This window comes from Erithacus rubecula (genome assembly GCF_903797595.1).
Source record: "Erithacus rubecula genome assembly, chromosome: 3".
In the NCBI taxonomy this organism is placed as follows: Eukaryota; Metazoa; Chordata; class Aves; order Passeriformes; family Muscicapidae; genus Erithacus; species Erithacus rubecula.
Window position 1 is genome coordinate 21,855,692 of NC_136689.1, and position 24,076 is coordinate 21,879,767.

General features: G+C 37.0%; 1 protein-coding gene across 5 annotated transcripts in view; it reads left to right on the forward strand.

Annotated features, from left to right (window-relative positions):
• The window catches only part of CDK14 (cyclin dependent kinase 14), a 337,412-nt gene that overhangs the window by 174,317 nt on the left and 139,019 nt on the right, over positions 1-24,076 (forward strand). For all 5 annotated transcript variants that reach the window (XM_079300341.1, XM_079300340.1, XM_079300342.1 and 2 more), the window contains 2 exons: positions 161-281; positions 10,720-10,813. In XM_079300341.1, the coding sequence (XP_079156467.1) occupies positions 161-281; positions 10,720-10,813 (215 nt within the window). The remainder of the gene's footprint in view (positions 1-160; positions 282-10,719; positions 10,814-24,076) is intronic.

The following is a 24,076-nucleotide window of genomic DNA, read 5'->3' on the forward strand; positions in this document are numbered from 1 at the left end:
CTGCTATTAAGTAAAATACTCCTGTTCTAGAAGAAAAATACTCTTGCAACATGCCTGTCACATTATGTGATACATGCTTATATATCCTTTTAGATTGTAACTGTACAGCAAACTATTTCTTTGCATTGTTTGCATTAATGTATTTGTGTTTACCCCACAGGTCTTGCAAGAGCTAAATCAGTTCCTAGTCATACATATTCCAATGAAGTGGTAACTCTATGGTACAGGCCTCCAGATGTCCTTCTGGGATCAACAGAATATTCCACCTGCCTTGACATGTGGTAAGTGTTGATGAAAAGACTCTGTGTAGATGCTTTAGCTCTTGGGTTTTTTTAGACATGTAAACCAAATAAAAAGTGAGATCACAGGTTAAAAAATGTATGTGTGGTTTCTGCAGTATCTCTGTAAGGGAATCCCCTCCTGCCACCCCACTGGTGGCAGCTGCTGCCAGCTATTGACACAACACCCATTGATGCTTTGCAAGAGACTGTAGTCTCACTTTTGGAGTCTTAGTGTGGTACTTTCATATGATATGACACTTGTTTTGCAAAATACATACTTTCACCGTGCCCACTTGTAGCAAGGAGAAAACCAGAATTCTCTGGTTGTGAGCATAAAACCTCAATTCTTAATCTACTGCATGTGGCAGCAGTAAAGATTGTTGAATAGTTTTCTTTCAAACCTACAGAAATTGTTTAGAAGAGTAGTTTAGTTTGTACAATATACATCACCTTGCTCATTTTTGATGACATCATTGAGCTCCTGTGTTGAACAAGGAAAAAGGAAGGTATTTGTTTTTTTGACTGTTAAAAGCCAAGCTGGAGGTTCTCATTTATTCTGTAGGTTTTGAGGTACAGGATCTCTGTAATCTGTTCAAATTCTGAAATACAGAAAAAAAATCCTCTTCCTTACAAACAAAGGAAGATGCTCTGGAATATGTTTGAGTTTTGTTTTGTTTGTTTGGTTGGTTGCTTTGAGTTTTTTTTTGGTTGGTTAGTTGGTTTGATTTTGGTTTTTTTTGTTACTTGTTTGACTTTCTGAACTTTTTCAACTCATTCACTTGAGAAAAAATTATACTGAGGAATTTTCAGAAAAATGCAGTAATCTTTTTGCAGTTCACTGAAATTTCTTTCTTTAATACAGGTAAACCAGAGTTAGAATTATGATTACATTAAAATCTAGAGGTAACTGCAAGATAAGGCTTAAAGCACCTTATGTTTTCATATGGTGTGTGAATAATGAATAATATTGTTAAGGTAATCCTGTAGTGTAATACTGAATATAATATATTTGAATAAAATTGAATATAATTTGAATAAAACTGAAGATTTTGTAGGAAAATTTTTGCTGGGGAAGGGAACTAAACATGAGGTTGTGTTTAGTGCTGGAGCTGCAATCACAGATTATGGGATGAAAACAGGTTTTCCTGAAAATCTTGACTCCTGGGGGCATGATTTAGAAATGACAGGATTGTGTGAAAGGGTTACAGGGTATAATAGTAGAATATCTAATACTGAAGTGAGTGGTTGGTACAACTGGGCCCTGGCTGCTGCAGTTCTTTGAGCTCTAAGGGAAGCTGAACCAAGAGGTGAGAAAAGGACAGTGAGAAAACTCCAAATGTGGACACTCTGATATTACAAGTGTGCCAGATAGGCAGAGGCAGCATGTTCTTTATCAATTGTCTGGTTTTCCTCAGACCATTCTCCGCTTCACAGGTCTAAAATAATTTCCTTCTGCATCTCAGTTTCTCACCCATCCTAAAGCTGTCCTGTTTTCCTAAACATCAGGTTCCACCTGGTGTCTTCACAGGCTGCACACCGTCTCTGCAGCCCATCTGCTCCTGATGTTTACAATCACCACTTTTCCAAGTAGAACCTCAGACACCCTCAGCAAGAAGCTCAGATTGCTTGGGGTGAGGCAGGACAACTGACTCAGAGATGGAAATAGCTGGGAGAGATAAATAATCCTTTCTGCTCATCTTCTCATAGTTTTCTCTACATTTGTTCAGTTCTTGATCACAGTATTTGTATATGTCTGCACATACATGAGTCAACTGGTAAATTGAAGAGAGTATACAGAAACAGCTAAGGAAAATTTTTAATGCTTTAAGAGGGCAAACTGCTAAAAAGCACTTTAAAATGCTTTTTTTTTAGTTAAAAGCAACATTGGAAATTAATTTTGCTTTCTCCCAATTTAAAAAACACTGCACTGTGAAACTGAACAAAGGATTTTAAAATTATTTTATTATTTTATTATATTATTTTTTATTTTTTAATTATTGCTAAAAAATTTTCTGCAAATAAAAATAGTTCTCTCCAAAGTTCAGTAGCTTATCAAAAATAGATCGTTTAACATTTAACCTTTAACATTAGTAAAAGAGCTATTAAAAGGTCCAATCAAAATATGTTGTGTTCCTGTAATAAAGATTAAGTCATGCACCTAGTTAAAAGCATTTAAAAGTTCCTATACCTGCAGACTGAGCATCTCCTTTGTAATCATGTTTGTATTCAAATTGCATGGGCAGCAGGAAAGATCAAGAAAGGGCTTAAAATGGTACTTGAGCAGTCCAGGTCTTTGTTTTGTTTTCTGCCAAAAATGGCTCGAGTACTGGGGATGAACACAATAGTTACATCTTCAACGATATCAATAAATGATGTTCTGCTGCACAGAGCATTTCATAAAGGCCTAAAAAACACCCAGGTGCCCATGGGTCAGAGGTGGTGTGTTTTGTTTCAAGTGAAAAACAATGTCATATCCCTCTTGCACTCAATTTGTAGCCCTTACAGTATTTTTTCTGCCCTGTACAAGCTGGGGAACTGTGAAGGGCTTAGGAAGAAGGCACCTAGCAATACAGTTTCTTTGACAAGGCAGCAGTTTGTGCAGGGGCTCAGCCTCTGCCACATCAGAAATGAGGGGAGAGTATACTGTGTGTGGCAGAAGAGCTTTAGGATTTTCCTTGTGTGCTTTGCTGGTAGTGAGACAGCCCTGCAGTGTGACTGTGAGGTGTAGCTGTGTGCTGAGGTCACTTGTGCTCCCTTGGCACATCTGACAGGAGCCCTGCTGCAGCTCCAGCAGCCTTGGGGCTCTGCTTGCTCAGTGGCTGCACAGAGCTGAGCCATAATTGCATTAAAGCCATTTAGTGGCTTCCCAGAGTGGGAGGAAGGGAGACGTGGAGAAACCTGCCTACCATCAGATTCCAAGATAATTTGGTAATTTGTTATCAAAAGTGTGTTTGTAGCATTAGCATTTTTATGCAATTACTGGCATTATGTCCTTATGGCAGATAGTGTGTGCTCTCCTGTGTCATTATTGATGATCTACATGATGACAAAACTAGGCAGCCACTTCACTAAATATTTAAATAATGTTAAGGTAGAAAGCACAGCTGTTTCCTCTATTTAGAGGGGGAAAAAAAAGTCACAGGGCTTTTTCTATAGCCATGATAAATGACATTTCATGGTGGTTCCCCAGGAACAGAAAGTGAGTCTCCCACAGAGTAGAAGACCAGCTGCATGAAAAAAGAGTCCAAATATTAACCACTGGACAGTGGGCTGGGAAGCAGGTGGCAGAGGCTGCAGGCTATTTTTACACTTCATTTGCTGGTGTAGAGAATTAGAATAGTAACTAAAAGCTAATGATCCACATGCAATGTTACATTCTCCTGCATTCTTTTTTAAATAGCCCCTGGCAATAAAATAATATTAATGAAGATGTACATGCAATAGTGGTGTCAGGCTGGTGATGGAAATCAGTGTGCTGGGCTTGGTGATTTACTGCTGACAGCATTTGATACAGCAGCATTATGTGGATGTATTATACTACCCACAACTGCATCAAAGAGTTGTGATAACCTTTGATATAGCTTTTTTTTTTCCCCTCCTCTTGATGAGGACTTACTAGTAGCTAGGAAAATGGTTTTGCATTGCCTCTGGTGTAACTTGTCCTAATCCTTGAATTTTACAGTCCTTTGAAAGTCAATGCAAGGAAAATAGGCTTCAACACATAAAGGGTTTATGGATTACTAAAACCCACATATAAGTAACACAGAAACATAGGGAAAAATCCCTAAAATAACCTATTCTCTTTGTTCCTTACAGGAAGAGTATAATATTAGTAAATGAAGCAATTTAAACAGGCTGTTAAATCCATTTGATTCTGATAATGCATGTGCTGCTGCTACATCTGGGTTGCTTACATCAAGAAGTCACTAGGGATATTTTATTTTGAAGTGCAGCTGGCTTTAAACTGGGTTTGCTAACAGCTGGGAATTTTTTTGCCAATTCTGTTGTTTTGTTTTTTAGAAAACGCACTCTTAGTCACAGTACAGGTATCCTAAGCAGTTATGGGCCAGGATATATTTTAAATTCACTTTTATTAACTAGTGTCAGCTATGCTTAGTGCTGAAGAACAAATAAATTAAAACTAGGCCAGTAAAATGTTACAAAAATGCTTTTTAAATCACTCTTATTTGACTTTGATACATCTGGGTTGTTAGACATAATTTCAAATCTGAGCTTAATTTAGGGAAACCTGTTCATATGGAGTTTCCTATTATTAGAAAAATTAGTGATATGTGGGAACACACCACTTTTCACACACAGCCTGCTATGAGTGTGGATTTGAGTGCTCACTATAATTCCATGCATGCTTGCATGAATATTTGACCAGTGAAGACCTGCAACCATAATTAAGACATTTATTACATAAAAACGAATTTTGTCCTAGACACAAATGCACCAAATTATGGTTTTTACACAGGGGACATTACAAAGGCATCTTTATCCTGTTTCTCCTTTAAATGGTGTGCAGTGAGAGAAATGTGAGAGCAGTAGTCCCAGTATGCCCTGAAGAAATACTTCTTGGGGCCCGAGAGAGAAAAATAGGGGAAATCAGCTCTTTGCCCTTGATGTTCCTCAGGATTATGACTTCCACTCCAAAGAAATGCTAATGTGTAGGATTAGGGTATTAAGGTCATATTCCACTAACTATCAAGGTATTGTTAATTAAATTTCTCTTGCTGTCAGTGAGTTCTTCAAAAGTTTTATCAGCTGAATTCGCTTTTGATTGGAAAATTCTGTGGGCTCAAATTCATAGAAATGCTGTGTGTGAGGAAGTGAGGAGCTGTCTGGGTCTGTAGTTATGGGAAGGACATTTCATTTCTTATCTGAAAACTACTTTTGTCCATTTGCTATCAAATTTGCTGTTACTTTTTCACTGCTAGAAATACCTTTCATGTGTGTACGGAAAATACATTATAAAAGTATCTGGATGCAGAAAAGAAAACCAGAAAGTACATGTTCAACATGAAAGTGTCTCTTGGCAAAATATTGCTCAAGTAGTTGCTTTGAAGAGTATTTTCTTGAGCTTACTTTGACTCTGCTTTTACAGAACAAGTGGGTGAATAGAAAGAATCCCACAAGAAGGGATCATGTAGATTTTAATCCTTCATGAATATAGTATTTCTTAATATAGAAACTGAGTATTGCTACAAAGGAAAAAAAATCTGAAGCTTTTATTTCTAGGTATTCAGTGACATATGACCACTCTATTCTCTTGTAATTGCAATCACTTCAAGTCTGACTGTAAAGGAATACCTTCAGCTGTCATGCTCTCAAGTAAATTAGTTTTCATTCATTGCATATGCTTCCTGCACAAATTTTAATTTTTTTTGTCATCATGAAAGGCAAATTTTGATTCACTCATTACTTCCTATGTGAGAACTGCTGTTTGCCTTATTGCCACTGTATTTTTATCAGGCTGTATTGTTCATTAGATGTTATTTCTTATGTATCAAAGCGTAATGGTCGTGAAAGACAAATTCCAACCAACTTCAGCATTTGTGTGTATTCTGGCAGTCTGCTGCAGTAGAAATAAATGAGATTTTTGTCAGCTAAGGACAAAAAAGTCCCTTGCTTTACATGCCTTTCCCCCAAAATTTGTTTTCATCATGTTCATAGGGAACATGATCTTTTTTTCCCTGAAAAAATCAGACAAGGCAAAAATCTCTTTGTCCTTACAACATGCATATTTCTAGGATTTTATGGAAGGTGCTCCAGTATTACATCTTGGTGACAAATCCATAAAAAAGTAAAGCAGTGGGATTTTTGAAGGGAGGTGCATGTAGGTTTTGTGGGTCTTTCTGTATTTATTTGTTTGTTTGCTTTTTAATTCTGATATATTTAACATTACAAACAGTGTGTAGTTTGGGAAGCTTGAATGAAAACTCTCTTGTTGCTTTGAATTTCAGAGATCTCACCAGGGGGATTACTGAAAGGAATTACTTGACTTTCATAAAATGCCTTCCCCTTCTGAAGCCAAACCCTGCACACAGAAAACAGACTTAATGACCAGATAAAAATATTATGTGAAGACTCAGCATAGGTTTTCACTACAAAGGCCATGCTGAACATTATCACCTGCACTAGGCCTGCTGCACAGCAGATCTGTTCAAGACAGAATATTTCACACTTTAAAACATGCATAATAAGAATATAGGGTTTCTATATACTTGATTTAAGTATAAACTAAAACTTGATTTGGAAATAGCTCCTCATTCTGGAGTATGTCTCTACTCTCTTTTATGGCTCCATCAAGAAAAGTCATAATATTAACTGAAAGAACCATCCCTTATAACCTTTTGTATATTATGCCTTACCAAGTTTGTTCTGCTGTTTTTTTGTTTTACAGTATTCAAGTACAGATGTGCTGGAGATTCTTGTAGCAATAAGGATCTTTGTTATACAGAGACAGGAATGTAAATCCCTAAGCCAAAAACATAAAACCAATACACCAGTAAGCAAGTCAGCTTTAAGGGAATAACCTTCCAAATTATAAAAGCTATGCAGAAAAAGAAAATACAACAAAAAAAGCAAGGTTCCTGAGGCATTCATTTTTACAGACTCATTTACTGTATCAGTTCAAATGCAAGAGAAGCCATTCAGCTGAGCTAGGAACTCTTACTCTGTATAAGGCTGCACAGTGACAGCCAGAGTCCCAGGCAATTAAGCAGGACAATAGAAGAGCAATATTAGATGGCATGGCTGTGTATGGTCTCATCAATATATCAATAGGTTTAGTCATGCTTTTTGTCATCAGAGAGTAAACCACCCATTTCAGCATTAAATGGCTGTCACTTTTACTTTGCAAGTTTATCCTATGCCATTGCATTGGAAAGATCTCTGAGCAGCATTGCAGCATTTTGTTCATTTATCCAAATTCAGAATAAAAAAAGTAGGAAAATCTGAATTGAATACACTGAAAGTTGTTGAGGTAATTTCTTTAGTCAAAAATGATTTATAAGTGCCTCCTGAAAATGCCATTGTATGCTGAATGTGCACAAATTTACCTAAATAACATACCCTTGGAGATGCATGCACCTCAAGGCCTCAGTTTCATATTTTAAGAAGTAATCTTTGCATTATAGAAACTAGAACTGGGGGTGATGTGTGAGATGATCTTCTCCACTCCACTGTATAAGCAAGTCTGTTTCCTGAAGAATATTCTTAAGTATTTCAGCTTGTCTAGTTTTACATGACCGTAACTGGGCTTCAAGTCCATTGGGAGGTTTGAGTATAGCACAATTATTAATTGTATTTCCTCAACAGTCACTCTAAAATTTATGTTTCCTAAAGTCATTCTGCTATTTCTAGTTATACTATATATACTATATAGTATATATAGTATATATACTATATTTTGGATCTACCTATCATTCTGGAAACTACTAAAATCCTATCCAGTTCTTCCCTGCCCTTCATTTTGCATAGTTTTAAATACAGAGTCATCACATTCTCCCTTGTCCATTGGGTTTTCTTGTAGGCAAGAATGACTATTTTCTTAATTTTTCCTCAAAACCCAGTTCTTCTGACATGAAAATAGTTTTTGCTTTGTTCAAAAAATCTCTAAACTGTTTAAAAGTTTGTGAGGTCTACAAAAAACAAATTTCAAGGCCTCATAGAGGCTTTATTTCATTTCTCATTTGCAGTGTGTGCACTTACAGTTTGCAATGCAGGGATTCCTGTTACAAACTCAGGTTTCTACTTAACTGTGATCCTAAAATTCACCACCTAAAATACCACTATCACATCCAAAATACTGTCCATCCATCTTCAAGCCTTTATTTGCTGTTATGGCTTTCTGGGTCTTTCCTATCCATTTCCTAGTTAAATGTCCCACTTTTTATGTATTACTATTTTTCCCTTTTTTAGTATTCATTTAAACATCTCTGTATCTTGACTTGCTCATCAATGTGCTGAATACCATAATCTTTGAAACCAATAATAAGCTTAATTTTCAAGTGGGCTAAAGGGAATAGGAGTCTTCCAGCTCAAATCTTGAAGGTTGCTTCTCTCCCCAATGATTATTATACCTTTTTGATTTTTCTGTTAGGTGTTTGTTTAACTCCAGTACTCTTTATTTCAGTGACTAAATGGAATTCTAGGCTGCACAAGAATCCAAGTTGTATAATAGAATTATTCTTTCCAAGTAGGAAATTTGTCTTCGGTTTTGCTTGCTGTTCTTGATTTTTTTGTTTATACTTGTGTCAGAACCACTAAAAGGGGACAAATTTATAAATAATGTAAAATAATACAAAATTTGGCAAAATCTTTCTGCTGCCCTTACTACATTTCTGTTCAAACAGCTAGATGAAGATTCCCTGCAGATTTTTATATGCTCTCAAGTGATATGCTGGTTTAATCAAATGCCTGTTTTCTGGTTGCAGTAATAGAACTGTGATCCTCTTCAATCTAAGTTCAATTGTTTTATTGCCTATCATGAATAAATGGCTCCTGGCTAAAATCTTGAATTTTTTCTTGCCTGAGATGCTGGTACTGTTTATAAGTATTTGAGTAAGATATATTGTGCCTATCTGTGCCTAATGAAGCACTAACCAGACTAAATGATGAATGGCAGTTTAATCAATTCAGTTCATTTGGTAACCAGCAGAAGCATATGGAACATAAATTTTAACCTCTCTTTTATAAACTCCTGATTTATTTTAAAATTTGACCACAACTGTGCTTTCCAAAGTTTTCTTCCACTTCTCTATGTCACCAAGCAGCTTTGCTATATCTGTGCTCTGGGTTGTAAACTTAGAAAATGGTGATGTATATTTAATTTTCTTCTTAAAAAATTTGAGTATCAACCCTCATTGTCCTGGAATGTAAAATTGTTTCAATATTGGGTATTTGTCAAAGCCTGAGAGATGAGCAAAGCACAGGTTATGCACTGAAACTTTTAGTTAAGTGGCATCTACAAGCACTCAGCTGCAGTCTTAATGAAAATATGCAACCTGTTTTCATTAAGTTGTTTTATTCTAGAACCAGTTCCTCACCAATATATGCACACAAATCCTAAAATTAAAAGCTGCTTTCTGAATGCATCATCATGATGCATAAGCAATGAAAAGGTATGTAATTACTACATTCCAAATAATTTACTTCTAAAAACAAAGTTAAATTAGAGGTTATTGCAGGGATTTTTCTGACACAGAAACAAAACTCAGTTTTAGAAGGAGGTGGTGCTGTAGTTAGTGTTGCCAATTCTTAGTTCATTTTGGTATGTGTTTTGGGGATTTAAACATGTTATTACTTTGAGTGAAGAGTGTTTTTGTGTGGTTGCTTACACAGACATGGTTGTACAGCATATGTGGGTGTTTGCATATGAAAGTTGTAGAAAAATGTATGCAGAAAAATGTAATTGAAGAAGCTGAAGTGTATCATCAAATTCTGCATCCTGTTGATAGCCAAGAGGGATGTTTTCTCTTAAAATTATTTTTGCTGAGGGAACAAGCAGCCCTTGAGATGTTTTCATCTAGAAAAGATACATGTGCAAGTTTGTAATTCGCTTTCCTTTTGAAGTGCAGGAGTTTACAGGTTATCTGGAATTTTAGATAGAGTTGCAGAAACTTTCCTCAACCTTTGAGAATGCATTCTTTGTGCTGTAGTTAGTGTGCCTTAGATACTTTGATTTCCCAGTACTTTTGCCACTGGCTTAACTCAGTGGGATGAGGGGGGCTCATGTGAAGTACATTGTGTGGGAAGCCAAGGACAGGAGCCTTGGTGAAGCTCCTGTAAAGGAGGTGCCTATTGTGGGGAGAGGAGGGAGCCCACAGCATCTCAGCCCATTGCAGGGCTCAGCCAGAGCTTCTGGGGAATGGGGTCAGCATCTCTGGGCTGTGAGCTTCCTTTGTTCAGCAGGAAGAGGGGAGAAGAAAGTCCTAGCAAGTACTTCCCCCAAGTTACCAGCATTTGGGCAAAGGCTGAATTCAGTGGCTGTGAGCAGCCACCTGCCCTTTTCCTTTTTACTCACCTTTTCCCAGATTCTCCTCCTATGCTGAGTGTGCTTCCATGTCATCTGTCTGTCCCCATTCAGCCTCTCCCAAGGATGCTCTCTCTCTGCCATTCCCACATCTCCAGAGTTTCTTTGGGAGCATGATTATTCTGCTTAGAAAGCACAAATGCAGAAATCAGCAGCTGTACTTTACTGGTCTCAACACCCACCACCCATATTCCTGCTCCCTCTACACCTTTCTTCAAACACCTGACCAGTGTTCATTTATATACACTGATTTTAGCAAATGTATGTGCCTGTCCTTCCACCTGGCATCAAGTTAAAAAATATATTTAAACACTGCTAAAGGGTACAAAAGCATTGTTGTTGGCTTTTTGGTCTATAAGAAATCTTTCTAACCTTGTCTTTATTTTTTTCCTTCTGTAGGGGAGTGGGTTGTATCTTTGTAGAAATGATTCAAGGGGTCGCTGCTTTTCCAGGAATGAAAGACATTCAAGATCAACTTGAAAGAATATTTCTGGTGAGTTCTTTATTCCTGAAGTAAGACAACAAAGGATCAATTGGTAAATGTTCAGGTATTTCTTTGTGTTAGGAATTAAATTACTGATAGAGTCAAGGGTCAGAAGCCCAGTCCACAAGCTAGATAGAGTTTACTTGGTATATTTTGTGCAAAAAGTTCTGTTTCTAATTTTTTTCACCTATTTTTTTTTTAACACAAAAAGGTTTATACAATTGTATAAAAGCTTTCCAAATGTAAGGCAATGGAAATCCAGCCAGTTTGTCATCTTCACTTTGCAGAGAACAGCTCTGGATGGCCTTATTAATATTCTATGAATATTGTAGTGTTAATGCCAAGTAATTTTTTGTTATATGGATATATAAAGGAAAAGTAAGATAGCAAGTGAGGTGAGAATAGGAATTCTGAAATCATGCTAATACACAGATTCAGGAGAAGTCCTTGAGTACTTTTTCTGCAGCCTGGTTAGGGCTTTCTTGTGGGTTGCTCAAAGGCACTGATGACACATCTACATTGGGAGTGAAAGAAAAGGTAATTTGTCTCAAATATAATGATAATTTTTACATTTTTCTCCCCAGGTTTTTCAAGTTTTGTTTGTTTGCTTGAGTTTTTATTTTTATTCACTCTTTCTTTTATTGTGCTGCTGGTTTGGCAGTTCCCTTACAAAAGGTTCAGGAGCAACTTTTTCCTGGCTCCCAGTAAAGGTTTGTATCTACTCTGGTGCCTCCTGGGAGCTGTGCTGCTGTGGAGTGGTTTGTGCAGGGCAGGCACTGCTCACCCAGCTGAGCCAGAGTGGCTCCTGCTGCTGTTGGGTGCATCAGGAAAATGTCACAGGAGCAGCATCTGACCCTAACGTGTCAATCTCTGGATTGTTCTGACCATGAATTCAGAAGGGAAACACGAGCATACCCTCGCTTTCAAATGTTATTTTGTCAGTAGTCATTTATTTCAAATGCAGCACATTTATTTGGTATTTTTTTTTGGTCCATAGGGAGAGGAAGAAAGTCTTTCATAGTATGTTTAAAAAATTTACATTCTTCACTTTATTCAGACTTGCTCGCACCATATCTCTTCTGTTGGGACATCAGGGAATTTAGCAAATGCTTTTAGGAATGCTTCATAAAAATATCTCTCCAAAACAAGACCTTACTTGATTGTGATATAAATATAACTCGTTTTCTGTAAAATATTTGGTTTTCCTGCCCTGTTGGCTAATACCCTGAAAATTCTGTGCTGTGAAAGGATGCAACACAGGCTGGGAGCAGCAGTTCTGAGCAGCTCCTGTGACGTGTCTCATTGCTTTGTTTGCTTGCCAGCTCGTGTATTTTAAGCTAGCAACTTCTGAGCCAGTTTCCGCTTTTGCTTTTTAAATTTATTATGCTTTTCATTTATTAATGTGAATTTTTTTCCTTATTTATAGAACATGAAATTTTGAAAGAATTAGTTCCTCTTCGGGACTGGATCTCATTCATTGCAGTAAAATTCTTATTGATTGTTTTTGCTGTTGAAATTAAGGGCACTTGTAAAGCAGAAATTAGGAGCTTCCTTCAGCAAGGTTTTGTTTGCAATTTATCATCTGAGATTGTAAGATGTAGTGCAAAGAGTGATAGTGATAGGTATATCATATAAATCTATTTTTGTATGCCTTCTATAAACCTTTTGTATACTTCTGTTTTTTTCTCTATCTTCACTCTCTGCATGTTAAAATTCCAAGATAAATGCAATATAGGATAAGCTTTGAGATCTGCCAGTTATTTTAAATTTTGTTTTTAAACTGCAGTTGCAAATTCTGAGAACAGTGTTGAAATTACAAGGGATAATTTATCGATGCTCTTTCTTTAATTTGATCTTTTGCAAACCATCAAATAAATAGACAAAATTTTGGTCTGGGTGTTTTATGGTCCATTGCAAATCAGAGTTAATTTTAAATTCCAATTAATTAAGCTTTCTAATGGTAGTGTCTAGTTACCATTAGCTAAATAGTTTCAGTGCGTGCCTTCCTAATGAAGTTTAAGCATCATTAAGGCTTTAAGTTATCTATTTAAAAGTTATAAACCAGAGGATTATTCTTGTTTGGTTTTGTATTTGAACAGAAGGATTAAATTAATTTTAATTCACCAGCGAATCATATGTAGTAGGGTAGTTAATAGCACTGAAGGACAAAGTTAATCAGGTTATTTTGCCAGATAACTGATATGATTAACTCCCACACAGTGAGCACTTACATGGCTGTGAAAGAAACAGATCAGCCAATAAAAGGTTTTCAGAAACAGCTCCCATACTTTGTGTTTTCAGCATTCACCAGCAGCAGTTTTATTTAAACAGAGGTTTCTCCTCTGAAAATGGTGGAAGGTACAGCTCACCTTCACTCTGGTCCAGTAATCCCTTTGTTCACACCTTGTACACAGCTTGCAACAAAAAGGAGCATTAATCTTTGTCATGTCTGTTGCTGTTGTTTAGCCACAGCTACATGTCCTTAAGTGTGAAAGGAGCCAGGTTGCAGCTCTTAGGGAATTGGGTACATTCTAGTAGGAAACTGGGAAAATGTAAGAAATAGTAGCCAAGAAAAGTGAATAAAATTTAGCATGAATAACAGTTTAAAAATCTTAAGTAACTGTTTGATTTCCTATTGTTTAGTGACCTCTATTATGTAAATGAAATTAAAGCACATTTTCCGTGCATTGTTTTAGCAATTATCAAGTTGAAGTCAGAGAGATTCAGTAAATGTTTTTGTGTATTTCTACTGCTGGCCTTCTTCACATACCTACATTGCAAAAAAAAATGCAACACACCACACCACATATGTTTCTTCCTCATTATGAATGATGTTTATTTACCTTTCATAACAGCTTAATTAAGTGATTGTGTATAGCAGATTAAGAACAGTAGTTGATCTTTCAGTTTTGTTTAAGGACTCTTTACGCTTGTCTCTCCTGGCTGCTATTGATTCAATTTGTGGGTTTTTAATGGTAATATTCACTGATTCTCTATTTCTGTTACAGCAGCTGTTTTTAATAAGCATGCTCAGGTTCTATTACAACCACAGGCCTCAATGAAATAGCAAGGGCTTATACCCAGAATCTGTTCTCAGAATCAGACCAGCACTTAGAGATGTTGATGAATAAGCAGCTGCAAGCTGTTATTGTCACACTTTGAATCTGATCATATGAATTATTTTTTCTGCCTAAAATTAAAAGTGTTGATAAGCTCTTTTAAAAAAACTTTGCCTACAAAATGAAATGGGAACCGCACATATAAGTAGGTTGCTTTTTCGAAGAGGTTTAATGGTGAATAAAGTGCCTTAGTGCAGAGGTGTTTTGGTTTTATCAGTATACTATTACATTTTTGTCCCTGCTTTTTTCCTGCATGTTGGGGTTACCTTTTGAATAGAAATGCATCATAGAAAATAAGAGAAGAAAGTGTAGTGTCATAGAATTAAATCATAAAATCATTAAGGCTGAGTCTAACCTTTGAGTGAATGCCACCTTGTCAACTAAATAGCACTGAATGACATGCCCAGTCATTTCCTGAACCCTTCCAGGGATGGTAACTCCACCACCTCCCTGGACAGCCAATTTCAATGGTGGACAACCATTTCAGTGAAGAAATTCTTCCTGATGTCCTGACTGAATCTTCCTGGGCACAATTTGAGACATTTCCTCTTTCTCTGTCGCTGGCTTTTGTAATTGCAGCCTGTAAGAGCTAACAAGTCTCTTTCCTCAAAGTGTTTAACTTATGGGGAGTCATTATCACTTCCAGCAAACTTTTTTCCATTCTCTGAGACAAGCAGTTTAGGTTTTTGTTGCAAGGTGCCAAGTCTGATGCACTGAAGACATGAAGTGGTAACATAGCAATTCTTTTTAGTCTTGTAGTACACACACAAGACAGGATGAACATTTGATCAAGTGCACATTGAGAAGTAAAACCATGAGAATAGGAAAAATATGTGAGGCAATCTATTGAATCAAAATCAAAGTCCACAGAATTGGGGAATATAATTTGGCTTCTGAAATGGAGTAGCTAAGATCTTTATCAGTAGTTTATTCCTGTTGATCATTTGTTAGTATACATATCTCTATATGCAAACTTTGAGGTTTTCAGATCAAGGAGAATGTGCCATTGTAAATATAAAATTTAATTAGGTCTAGAAGTTCAAGCTACCCCAAATGCCTTCAAGCTAGCCCTGTACCAGAGAAAACTGACAGCTCCTTGGATCTGGTGATGATCAGTATGAATTAGTTGAGTGTTGAAGCTGATTACACTGAGCAGGCTGCACTATGCTTGTGCATGCCACACTGGAGATAGCGACTTGGTTACAGCTCTGAATTTTATATGTACTTTTATACTTGCTGTTCTTAACAGATTCAAAACAGATCAGAGTTGAATATCTTGCTTTAGCTAAATTTTTCTTCTGCAGAGGTTGTTTTTGTTTTTTTTTTTTTTAAGTGGGAAGGTATTTCTGTCTTTTCCATTTTATGTGAGCTTTCTGAGAGCCACAATTGATCAAAGTGAATTTTCCTCCCAGGCACTGAAGCCTTCCTGATAAGGGAATAATCTGTGCATTGCCTGAACTTTAGCCTTGGTGCCAACTACACTACAAATTAGATTTCACTGCAAAAATAATGTGCAAAGACTTCTCCTGGTACTTTGCAGCTCTCTGCACAGGCAGGACAATGGCATATAAATGCTGGTTTGTCTGAAAATGGGCATTCTCTCAGCAAACATGGTTGCAGGAAGCATGTGCACCACAGGAGCATCACACTGCAGGTAGGGTGTCACAGCAGGAGTGGGAAATGGCAGCCAGAAGCTTCTGTCTTTCCTGACACACGTACTGAACAAGCTGAGGACTCCTCTCTGATACTGGATGCTATTGCTCTGTTGGGTACCATACTACACAGTATTAAAAAATAACTAAAAAAGAAGAATATGCACTGAGCCCAGCAGCCTGATCTGCCAAAGGGCAACACCAGAAACTCCAGCTTTCCACAGGGAGATGTGCAGCAAAACTCACAAGAGTTTGCCATTTCAGATAGCTATGGAAAATGGTTTTAATTTCAATGAGAATGTAACTGTTTCTCCCATTATTGAAGATTTAAAAGGCTAGCAATATTATTTTTTATACATATATGCACACATAATTGTAATATATGATTACCAGCCTGAAGTGTCTTGTAATGCAGGCTAGTAGTGCTTCCTCCATGACTGATGTTAACAAGCATTTGTGAAGCTGCAAAGCTTTCTCCCTGTGGTTCTGGATCTGAAGGTTTGCTTCATGTCACTGACATCTTCTGAAGCCTGGAATAATACTTTTCAAGAGCTTTTAAACTTATGATGGACCCAAAGAAAATGTGCCTTCTGGTACATTGTATTAATAGCATCCTTTGGGAAGCTGGCAATGCTAAACCCAAGGGAGGAGTACTTTAAACCATTGGATTTTGAAATTCTTCTGTGTAATCAGGCACTTATTCAAATTTATTGGTCTTTTTTCCCCCTGTTTCTTTATTTAAAACATGTTTTTCTTCCATTCAGTAAATACTTTGGCTCTGAAAAACAGGTCATTCATCTCTGATGGAATACATGTAATTGTGAGGCTGAATGTCTGAAAAACAGGTCATTCATCTCTGATGGAATACATGTAATTGTGAGGCTGAATGTGAGCTGAAATTTTATTTTGTGTAGGCTTGATGTCTGTGGTGCCATCTATTCTTCTGGTTGGATGAATCTATTGTAATATAAATAGTTCTTGCTTAGAGGGCAAAGTTTGTGTTTTTCTCCTATATCTTTCCATTTGCTTCCCACCAATGACTTCATGAGGAATATGAGGGGGGTTTTTGAAACTAATTAGTTAGAAATATGACTGCTGAGTTCTTTCTTCTACAACACAATACACGTAAGTAGAGAAGTGCAATCCTGCTAATAAATTTACCTCTCCTTTGCTTTTTAACAACAATAGGTAAAATATTTCACTTCTTTTCAGTACCACTGAAAATTAATTACATAAATAGCAGGCTTCTCTACCTGTGGGTCTTCTTTTTGAAGTTGTTAGCACTTTGTATTTTACTGCAGTTGCCTGCAGGTTTTGCACTGATACCACTTTTACAAGGTTCCTCTATGGGCTTTATGTCTTATGCCAAACTTCAAATGAAAGTCATTCTAAACTAGGCAAGAATGAGCAAAATTAACTTTTAAAATGAACTTCAAAAAACAAAGAAGGTCTTCTGTGTGTTCACGCTTTGTAAAGGATTCTGACAATTTTAAAAATTTATTTTTATGGAGTTTCAGCTTCACTTTTGATCTCTGACTGCATGATATTGTTTTGTGTATTACTGTGTGAGTCAACTTTTTCCCATATAACAGGGCACAGAGTTAAATATGCTAATTTGCATTCACTCTTTATGAAGAACTCCCATCCTTACCATGTCTGAGTATCCATGTTCTGTGCTGTTTTTTACCTTATACCATTAAACCCATATGGCACTGGACAAACAAACTTGGCCCAGGATTTAAAAACATCAATTTGTAAAAATGTTGGACAATTTCTAGAAGATTGTTGCCTATGTGTGTTAGGATAGGAGGCTTTTAAAAATATCTATCTCACGCTCTGCTAACATTTCTTTTAGAAATTGGGACATACAATCTCACATTTATCCATGTTTAAAATCATAAAAATACCTGCCAGTGTGTTATGGATACTTTCTAGGGGAACTACCAGCTGGTAGCAGGAGGGAAGAGAAGGAGAAGAAATGATAAATTATTGTGTAACCCCATCTTTTTGCTTAGATGGTTGGCTGGATTTCAGGCACATGGGTGTCACCTGCCTGCAAGATGTTCCAGTCCAGCCTGCTGATTCTGAGTAAAACCCTGAGCCTGGCTGGGCTGGCATTGCAAGAGTGTGGGTTATTATCAGCTTGGTAGTGCAAAACATGAGGAGTAATTGGCTATCAGAAAAAGAAAACAAATTAAGACATGGTTCAGTGGAAAACAATGGCTTTGTGGTTTTCTTTGGAATCAGAATGTTTTCTTTCTGCCATATTTCAGTTGCTGAATGAGAAATGGGCTATAATTATAAGGAAGCATTGTTTCTTTTCCAGACTTGCCTCTAGCCTTTGAGAGAGTGTTTACAGACAATATTTTGGAAAAAAAAAGTGAAGAGACTCAGCTGGTGCAAATCAGTACCTGGTATAAATCAGTGCACTGATTTGCATCTTTGCAGGCACCTTTCTTCTTGCACCACAGAAATATCTTCTTTGCCATGCAAAATCCCTCTCTGTGCAGACTGTGTGTTATGGAGCTGTAATTGCAAACATTTTTGCATGCAGGTAACACTGAACAGAAAAGCAGTTGTGAATTTTATTGAAAATTTGTGCATTTGTGGGAGCTGAAGCCCATTCTGAGCAGAAGTGTTGGTCTGCTATCCAAACATTTATTCTACAAGATAATATTCTACTGTAAAAAACACAGACACATTCAAAAAACTTACTCTGATATACTGGCTTTATTTGCTAGGGGAGATAAAAATGATCAGGCATCAAATTGTCTCATTGCTTTCTCTTTTATAAGTAAAGAAACAATGTTCATTGCACTTGAATCTTTCCTTTTCCCTTTCTTCTTTAACTTGTGTCTGAATTGTACAATGCTTGTCAAAAGTGACTTTTCTGCAAAGTATCTTGATGGCCAAAATTGTTGCAAAAGTCGAAACATCCTTAAGGTTGAGACTGTCTGAAAATCAATGTGAGTCTGTTTTAGATGATGATTTTGGAGATGGGTTATGAGAATATAGGGTTGATGTCTTGCCTGTCTGCTAGTATTTCTTAAAAGAATTCAAGAATAATAGCTGATTCCTTCTGTCCTTAGAACTAGTAAAAGTATATATGGTATCTCACATGGTATCTGGGGAACTTCCCCTTCTGCCCATGCACAAGCTTTGAGGTACCATTTGCAGTAAGCCTGATTTGAATAAAGTTAGACTTTAATATCTGTTTTAGTGTTTCCATGATCAGTGCCCTAGACTAGGTATTAATTTAGCAAGATGCTGAGCACTTGCCATAAGATTGTCTCCAGCTATCATTTTCACAGGCTTCTGATCCTAGTGAGCTGAATGTAAATTTTGATACAAGCTTAGTAATTTCAAGAGGCTTCAAGTTTTCAAGGGGCAAACCTTAATACACCTTGATTAGGACAGCTGCTTTTCTAGCTCATTAAATGGCTATGGTTGAATAACTTAGGCATAAAATTTTCATATGTTGAAATGCTGTTTTACTTATGCATATAAAAATGCTGTCACACAATTTCTGTGTGTCCACTATTTGTGTGTTGCCATTTCTTATGAGATTTGCACAAAGAAAATCTTACTGAAAAAATAGTATTAATGAGTAGGAAAAGGAAAGAAAAAGGGCTATAGAAATGAAATATTTTCTGCTACATAAGAAAATATTAAAAAATCCCAAACAAACAGACAAACAAAAAGAAGCCTCATAAGATATCGAGAGTAGGAGAATCACCTGACAGGATGTTAATGCAGTAGGTATTCTCAACTGAGTGTGAAATAAACAGAGCAGCTTATGAGCTATGCAGTATTATATTATATTATATTATATTATATTATATTATATTATATTATATTATATTATATTATATTATATTATATTATATTATATTATATTATATTATATTATATTATATTATATTATATTATATGTTTTATTCTTGTGCTTTGGTTCTTTCCCCAGTCTTCTAAGCTCTCAGTTTAAAATTAAAGGAGACTAAAGCAGAACAGGATTCTCCAGCTGTCAGTTGCAGGAAGAAAAAAGTCCTGTGTTTGCTGTTTGTCTTTAGAGTGTGCATGGATATCACTGTGTAGCTGTATTTCTGGCCATTGAGGTCTGTTTCCAAGTACATCACAGCAAACTAACAGTGTATTTTGTAAGAAATAGTGAGAATTCTTCACAGTGCTTTTTCAGGGCAGAATAGGACCCAAATGGCTGTGATTCAAACTGTTGGTGATGGAGAAGAAGAGCATAAGGTAAATACTTAACAGAGAATGTAGTGTGGTGCAGTAAGTATGTTCTCACATAAATATGATTACCCTGATGCGTAAAAATCAAAGGACATTTTTAGCATCTAACTTAGAACACTAGAAGATTACAGCTGGATTTCTGTATATTTTGGTAGGTGAGAAATCAGTTGACTTTTTGAGCTTTCAATTTAATTAAACTTTATTATATCATAAAGAGGGATTCACTACTTTAGAATAATGCCTACTAACTTCATTTCACAAATATTTTAAAATATACTAAATTTACTTGCCTTTTTCAAAATGGTTTGAATTATAACTCATTTACGTCTTAGAACATAATATATTTGCAATTTTAACCTGTGTGTCCTGAATATGATTGTTTTACAATAGCTGGTAGTTGTGCTTTTCTCATAAGAGAAACAAAATTACATAAATTTTGTATCACTGAACTGCCCCTTCATGAAAATCAGAGGGAAAGAAAGCATACAAGGGTTTTATCAATCCTTTATGTATCCCTCATGTCTCACCTTGGTGTGCATCCATAAAACATATTGCCCTAGTTACTTAAAACGAGGCCTTAATAATTTGGATGTTGGTGTAATCTGCTGTGGTCTGATGAGTGAGATATTTGGTTGATGACATTGCTGTGTGCTGAGCCAACTCATTTTAGAGTGTGTTGGTATTGCTCCTTCCTCTTGGAAAGGGAGGGGTAGGGATGAGGTCCTGTTGACCTGCATCATATCACTTTATCAGCTGCTCAGCAGTTCAAACTGTAGCCAGGGGAAATCATCTTTTGTTTGTTTAATTGGTCTTTTCATGAAAACTCTGCAATACTCTATTCCAATAAAAAAAAATTCAGACCAGCAAATGTAGCTGAAAACTAAGGGTAGTGAAATACCTGTTTGCTACTAAAGTAATTTCTTCATTGGGCTTCATTTGCTTTCAGTAAAATGTACTTTCAGTGCAGCCTCCTACCACTTCTGCTTTATAGTATCTTCTTCTTGCTAATGTTCTCATGGTTTTGTTGCTTTTGTGGCCTTTTAAATGGCTTAATGATAACATTGTGCTGCTCATCTGCATTCCTCACATAGATCAGCTGTGCCTACAGTGTTGAGAGGTTGATTTTTCTCTTTGATGACTTGCATAGTTGATTGTCCATATTTCACTGGTGTAACGTTTCTCTTTCTTCTATTTCAATGAGATCTTTAAAATTTCCCTCCAAAACACCTTGTAATAGCAGAGTTGCTCATGTTAAAGACTAAAATTGAAATTTTACTGTTCTTGTATCTTGTATCATTTTTCAGCCTCCGTGTTATCAATATTTCAGGCCATGCATTTCTGTGGACCTTAATGTACTAGATATACAGAGGATAAGAAATTGTTACTCCAGTCTCCCCTCCTTTCTCTCCTTGTTGACTACCAGTGGTACTGAAACTTACTGTGAATCTGTGAAAATTTTCTTCTTTTAATTTGTATATCCTATTTTTTAGTTATCCATTTCACATTCTGGATTGTTTTTTATTCTGTTTTTCTGAAACAAAAAAACAAAAACAAAAACAAAGGTGGAGCATGATACACAGATGTTAAGTAGCTCCAATCATTTGAGAATTTACTGTAATTCACTCACACTTCACTAATTATGCAGTGCAAGCCCCTGCAATTCATATTGCAGCTGTAGGCAGTATGTTCTCCAAATACTGCTGAATCCTATCAGCTCCTTTCTCCAGTGAGGAGAGAGGATCAGTCCCAGCAGCTCCTGGGAAGTAATTCCATTTTGCCCAAAAAGTAGAGCTGCCAAGAGCAGGAGCTGCCACTGCAGCTGCCCTGCAGATGGCTCAAAGTTTAATTGGAGACAGGAGATGATGCTCCCTCCTGGTCCCTCCTGCATGGTGCTTTTGGAATAGCTCAGAAGTCATGGACAAAGTTTCTGAGTGCACCAATGTCAAAGCAAACAAGACAGTTCCCTGCAGCTGGCAGTGCCTCTTCCAGTTGAGATGCACCAGCTTTCACCTCCATTCAAATAAGCAAAATGAAAACTCTTAGGCTGTCTGTCATCTGCTTGTTAAGGCCACAACTGCTAAATAAATAGTTAAATCAGAGTTTCCAGTTTTTGAAAATTTTATCATCTCAACATTCTGTACTCTTTCAAAACCCATTTCTGATCTTAATGTTTGGGCATGTACATCATGGTGTCTGGGCAGTGAACCCCTTCCTCTTCATGGGTTTGCAAGGAAATAGGTAAAAGAAGTGTCAGGAACATGAGTAGATGTTTCAGCTAAGAATTCACTGGAAATGTCCACAATGCTCTGGGTGAGGTGTGCTAGCTCACTAGGCTGCACTGGAGAATACAGGTTCTGTTCAGCAGCCTTCCTACACATTTTACCATCCTCTGGATGAGAATGTAACTCCCTGGGATTCTGCACTGACCCCACTTAAAATGTCTCAGCTGCTTTTATAGCCACTCTCTCTCCATCAGACATAGGCTGACATTTCCCCCACTTTTAGGAAAAAATATTTCTGTGCTTCCATTTTTCATTCTTCTTGCTTGTTCTGTGCCTGTGATTCAGAAGGATAATATAAAACTCTTTTCTTTTGTAGCAGCAAAATACTGCTGTTTGGAGTGAATACACCAAGCATCATTGTGTGTTCTGTGGTAGGAGGCACACTTCAAACTGTGTCACTTGAAATGGATTTTAAGTGATAAGGTTAGACATTTTTAAAAGGGATTTGATGTGAGAGTTCTGATAAGGTTCAGTGTAGGAATCAGCTGGATATTTAGACATCCAGGAAGAGTACTCTTATCTGTCTATATACCCATCACAACTGGAGCTCATTATTAATGCCCTCACTGTTTCAGAAACATTGTAACACCTGAACCTGGACATTCTTCAAATGGCAGTGTGACCGGCTGCCTTCATTTTCTGCAGATTGTCACTTTAAAAAACCTGACAAAATACCCACTGCATCACTGGGCTCCACATGGCTTCACAAATCTATTAAAAATTGAGATTATTGCAAGATCAAGACCTTAACTGGCAAAATAAGGAGCTGGCAAACTTCTGGATGATCTGATCAGATCTACTCTCATGCTGTTCTGTAATGCTGAGCACCAGGCTTCATATATAGGTCTCAGTCAATGTTACCTCCCCTGGTTTTTAGGTGAGAAAAAGAATTTTCATGTTACTTTTTTTTTTTTTTTTTTCCTTGCCCAGACAGTGAGCTCAGGCAGCTCAGACACCCAGCTCTAGTATTCTGTCTGCCTTAGCACAAGAGCTTTCTTCTGCAGGTATTTTTCTGTCATAAGCAGCACGTGTCCAGAGCTCCTATTGTGCTGTTCCTTGGGGTGAGGAGTGCTGAGTCCTGGTGTGCTGTCACAACCAGCCACAAATCTTCCTCTGATGTGTTGGGACTGGGCACCAGGCCAAGACAAAATGTTTCCAGTATCAGAAAAGCATTCACTGCTTCAGAGGGCAGGTTTGTTCTGGGAAATGTTGGTTGGTTCCTGTGAGAACCAGTGGGGTCAGGGTCTGGCGCAGAGAAAATCCTTGTGCAGAAAGGATGTGATCCCAAATGTTCTGGTTTGTTTAAACAGTTGTAGTTAAATGACATCATAGTGAAGAAATTTAATTTTCTTCGAGATAAAAAGGTTTTACTTGCTGTTTTTATGATGATTCATAGGAATATGCATACTTTGGTCTGTTAATTATTTAAATAAGCTTTCTAGCTTAATGGCAGCTTTAAGCCCTTAAGTATCCTGATGCAACAGTGCAGCTTGTCCTGTGCCAGTGAGATTGGATGCTACAACACTAGGTAGGAATTCATGTGTGTTAACTGAGCCAGTTTCATGGTCTTCAAAAAGACCATAAAGCTAGCTTTATGATCCAAAGGGAGCATTGCTTTTCTGATAAGCCAGCATTTCCAAAAAACCCTGTGTAGTGCATACCTGGAACTCAAATGAGCCAGCTGCTGAGCCAGCACAGCAGGACTTCTGGAAGTACATTTCATAAAAGCCTCCCACAGGGTTTTGGCTTTTATTTTTATTCCCCCTTTTTCAGTTTAAAAAAAAGAAGTCATTAAAAAAACCCTAGAAATAAATCTTTAAAGAACATGTTTAGGAGAGGACTGCCTGTTTGGGTGGGTTGTTCCAAAGGCTTTGCAACCTAGACAGGATAGGAAATGTGAAATGCAGAGTGTATCACTATTCTGTACAGAGTAAATCAGAGCAGATTCTAAAGAATATGTAAACAAGC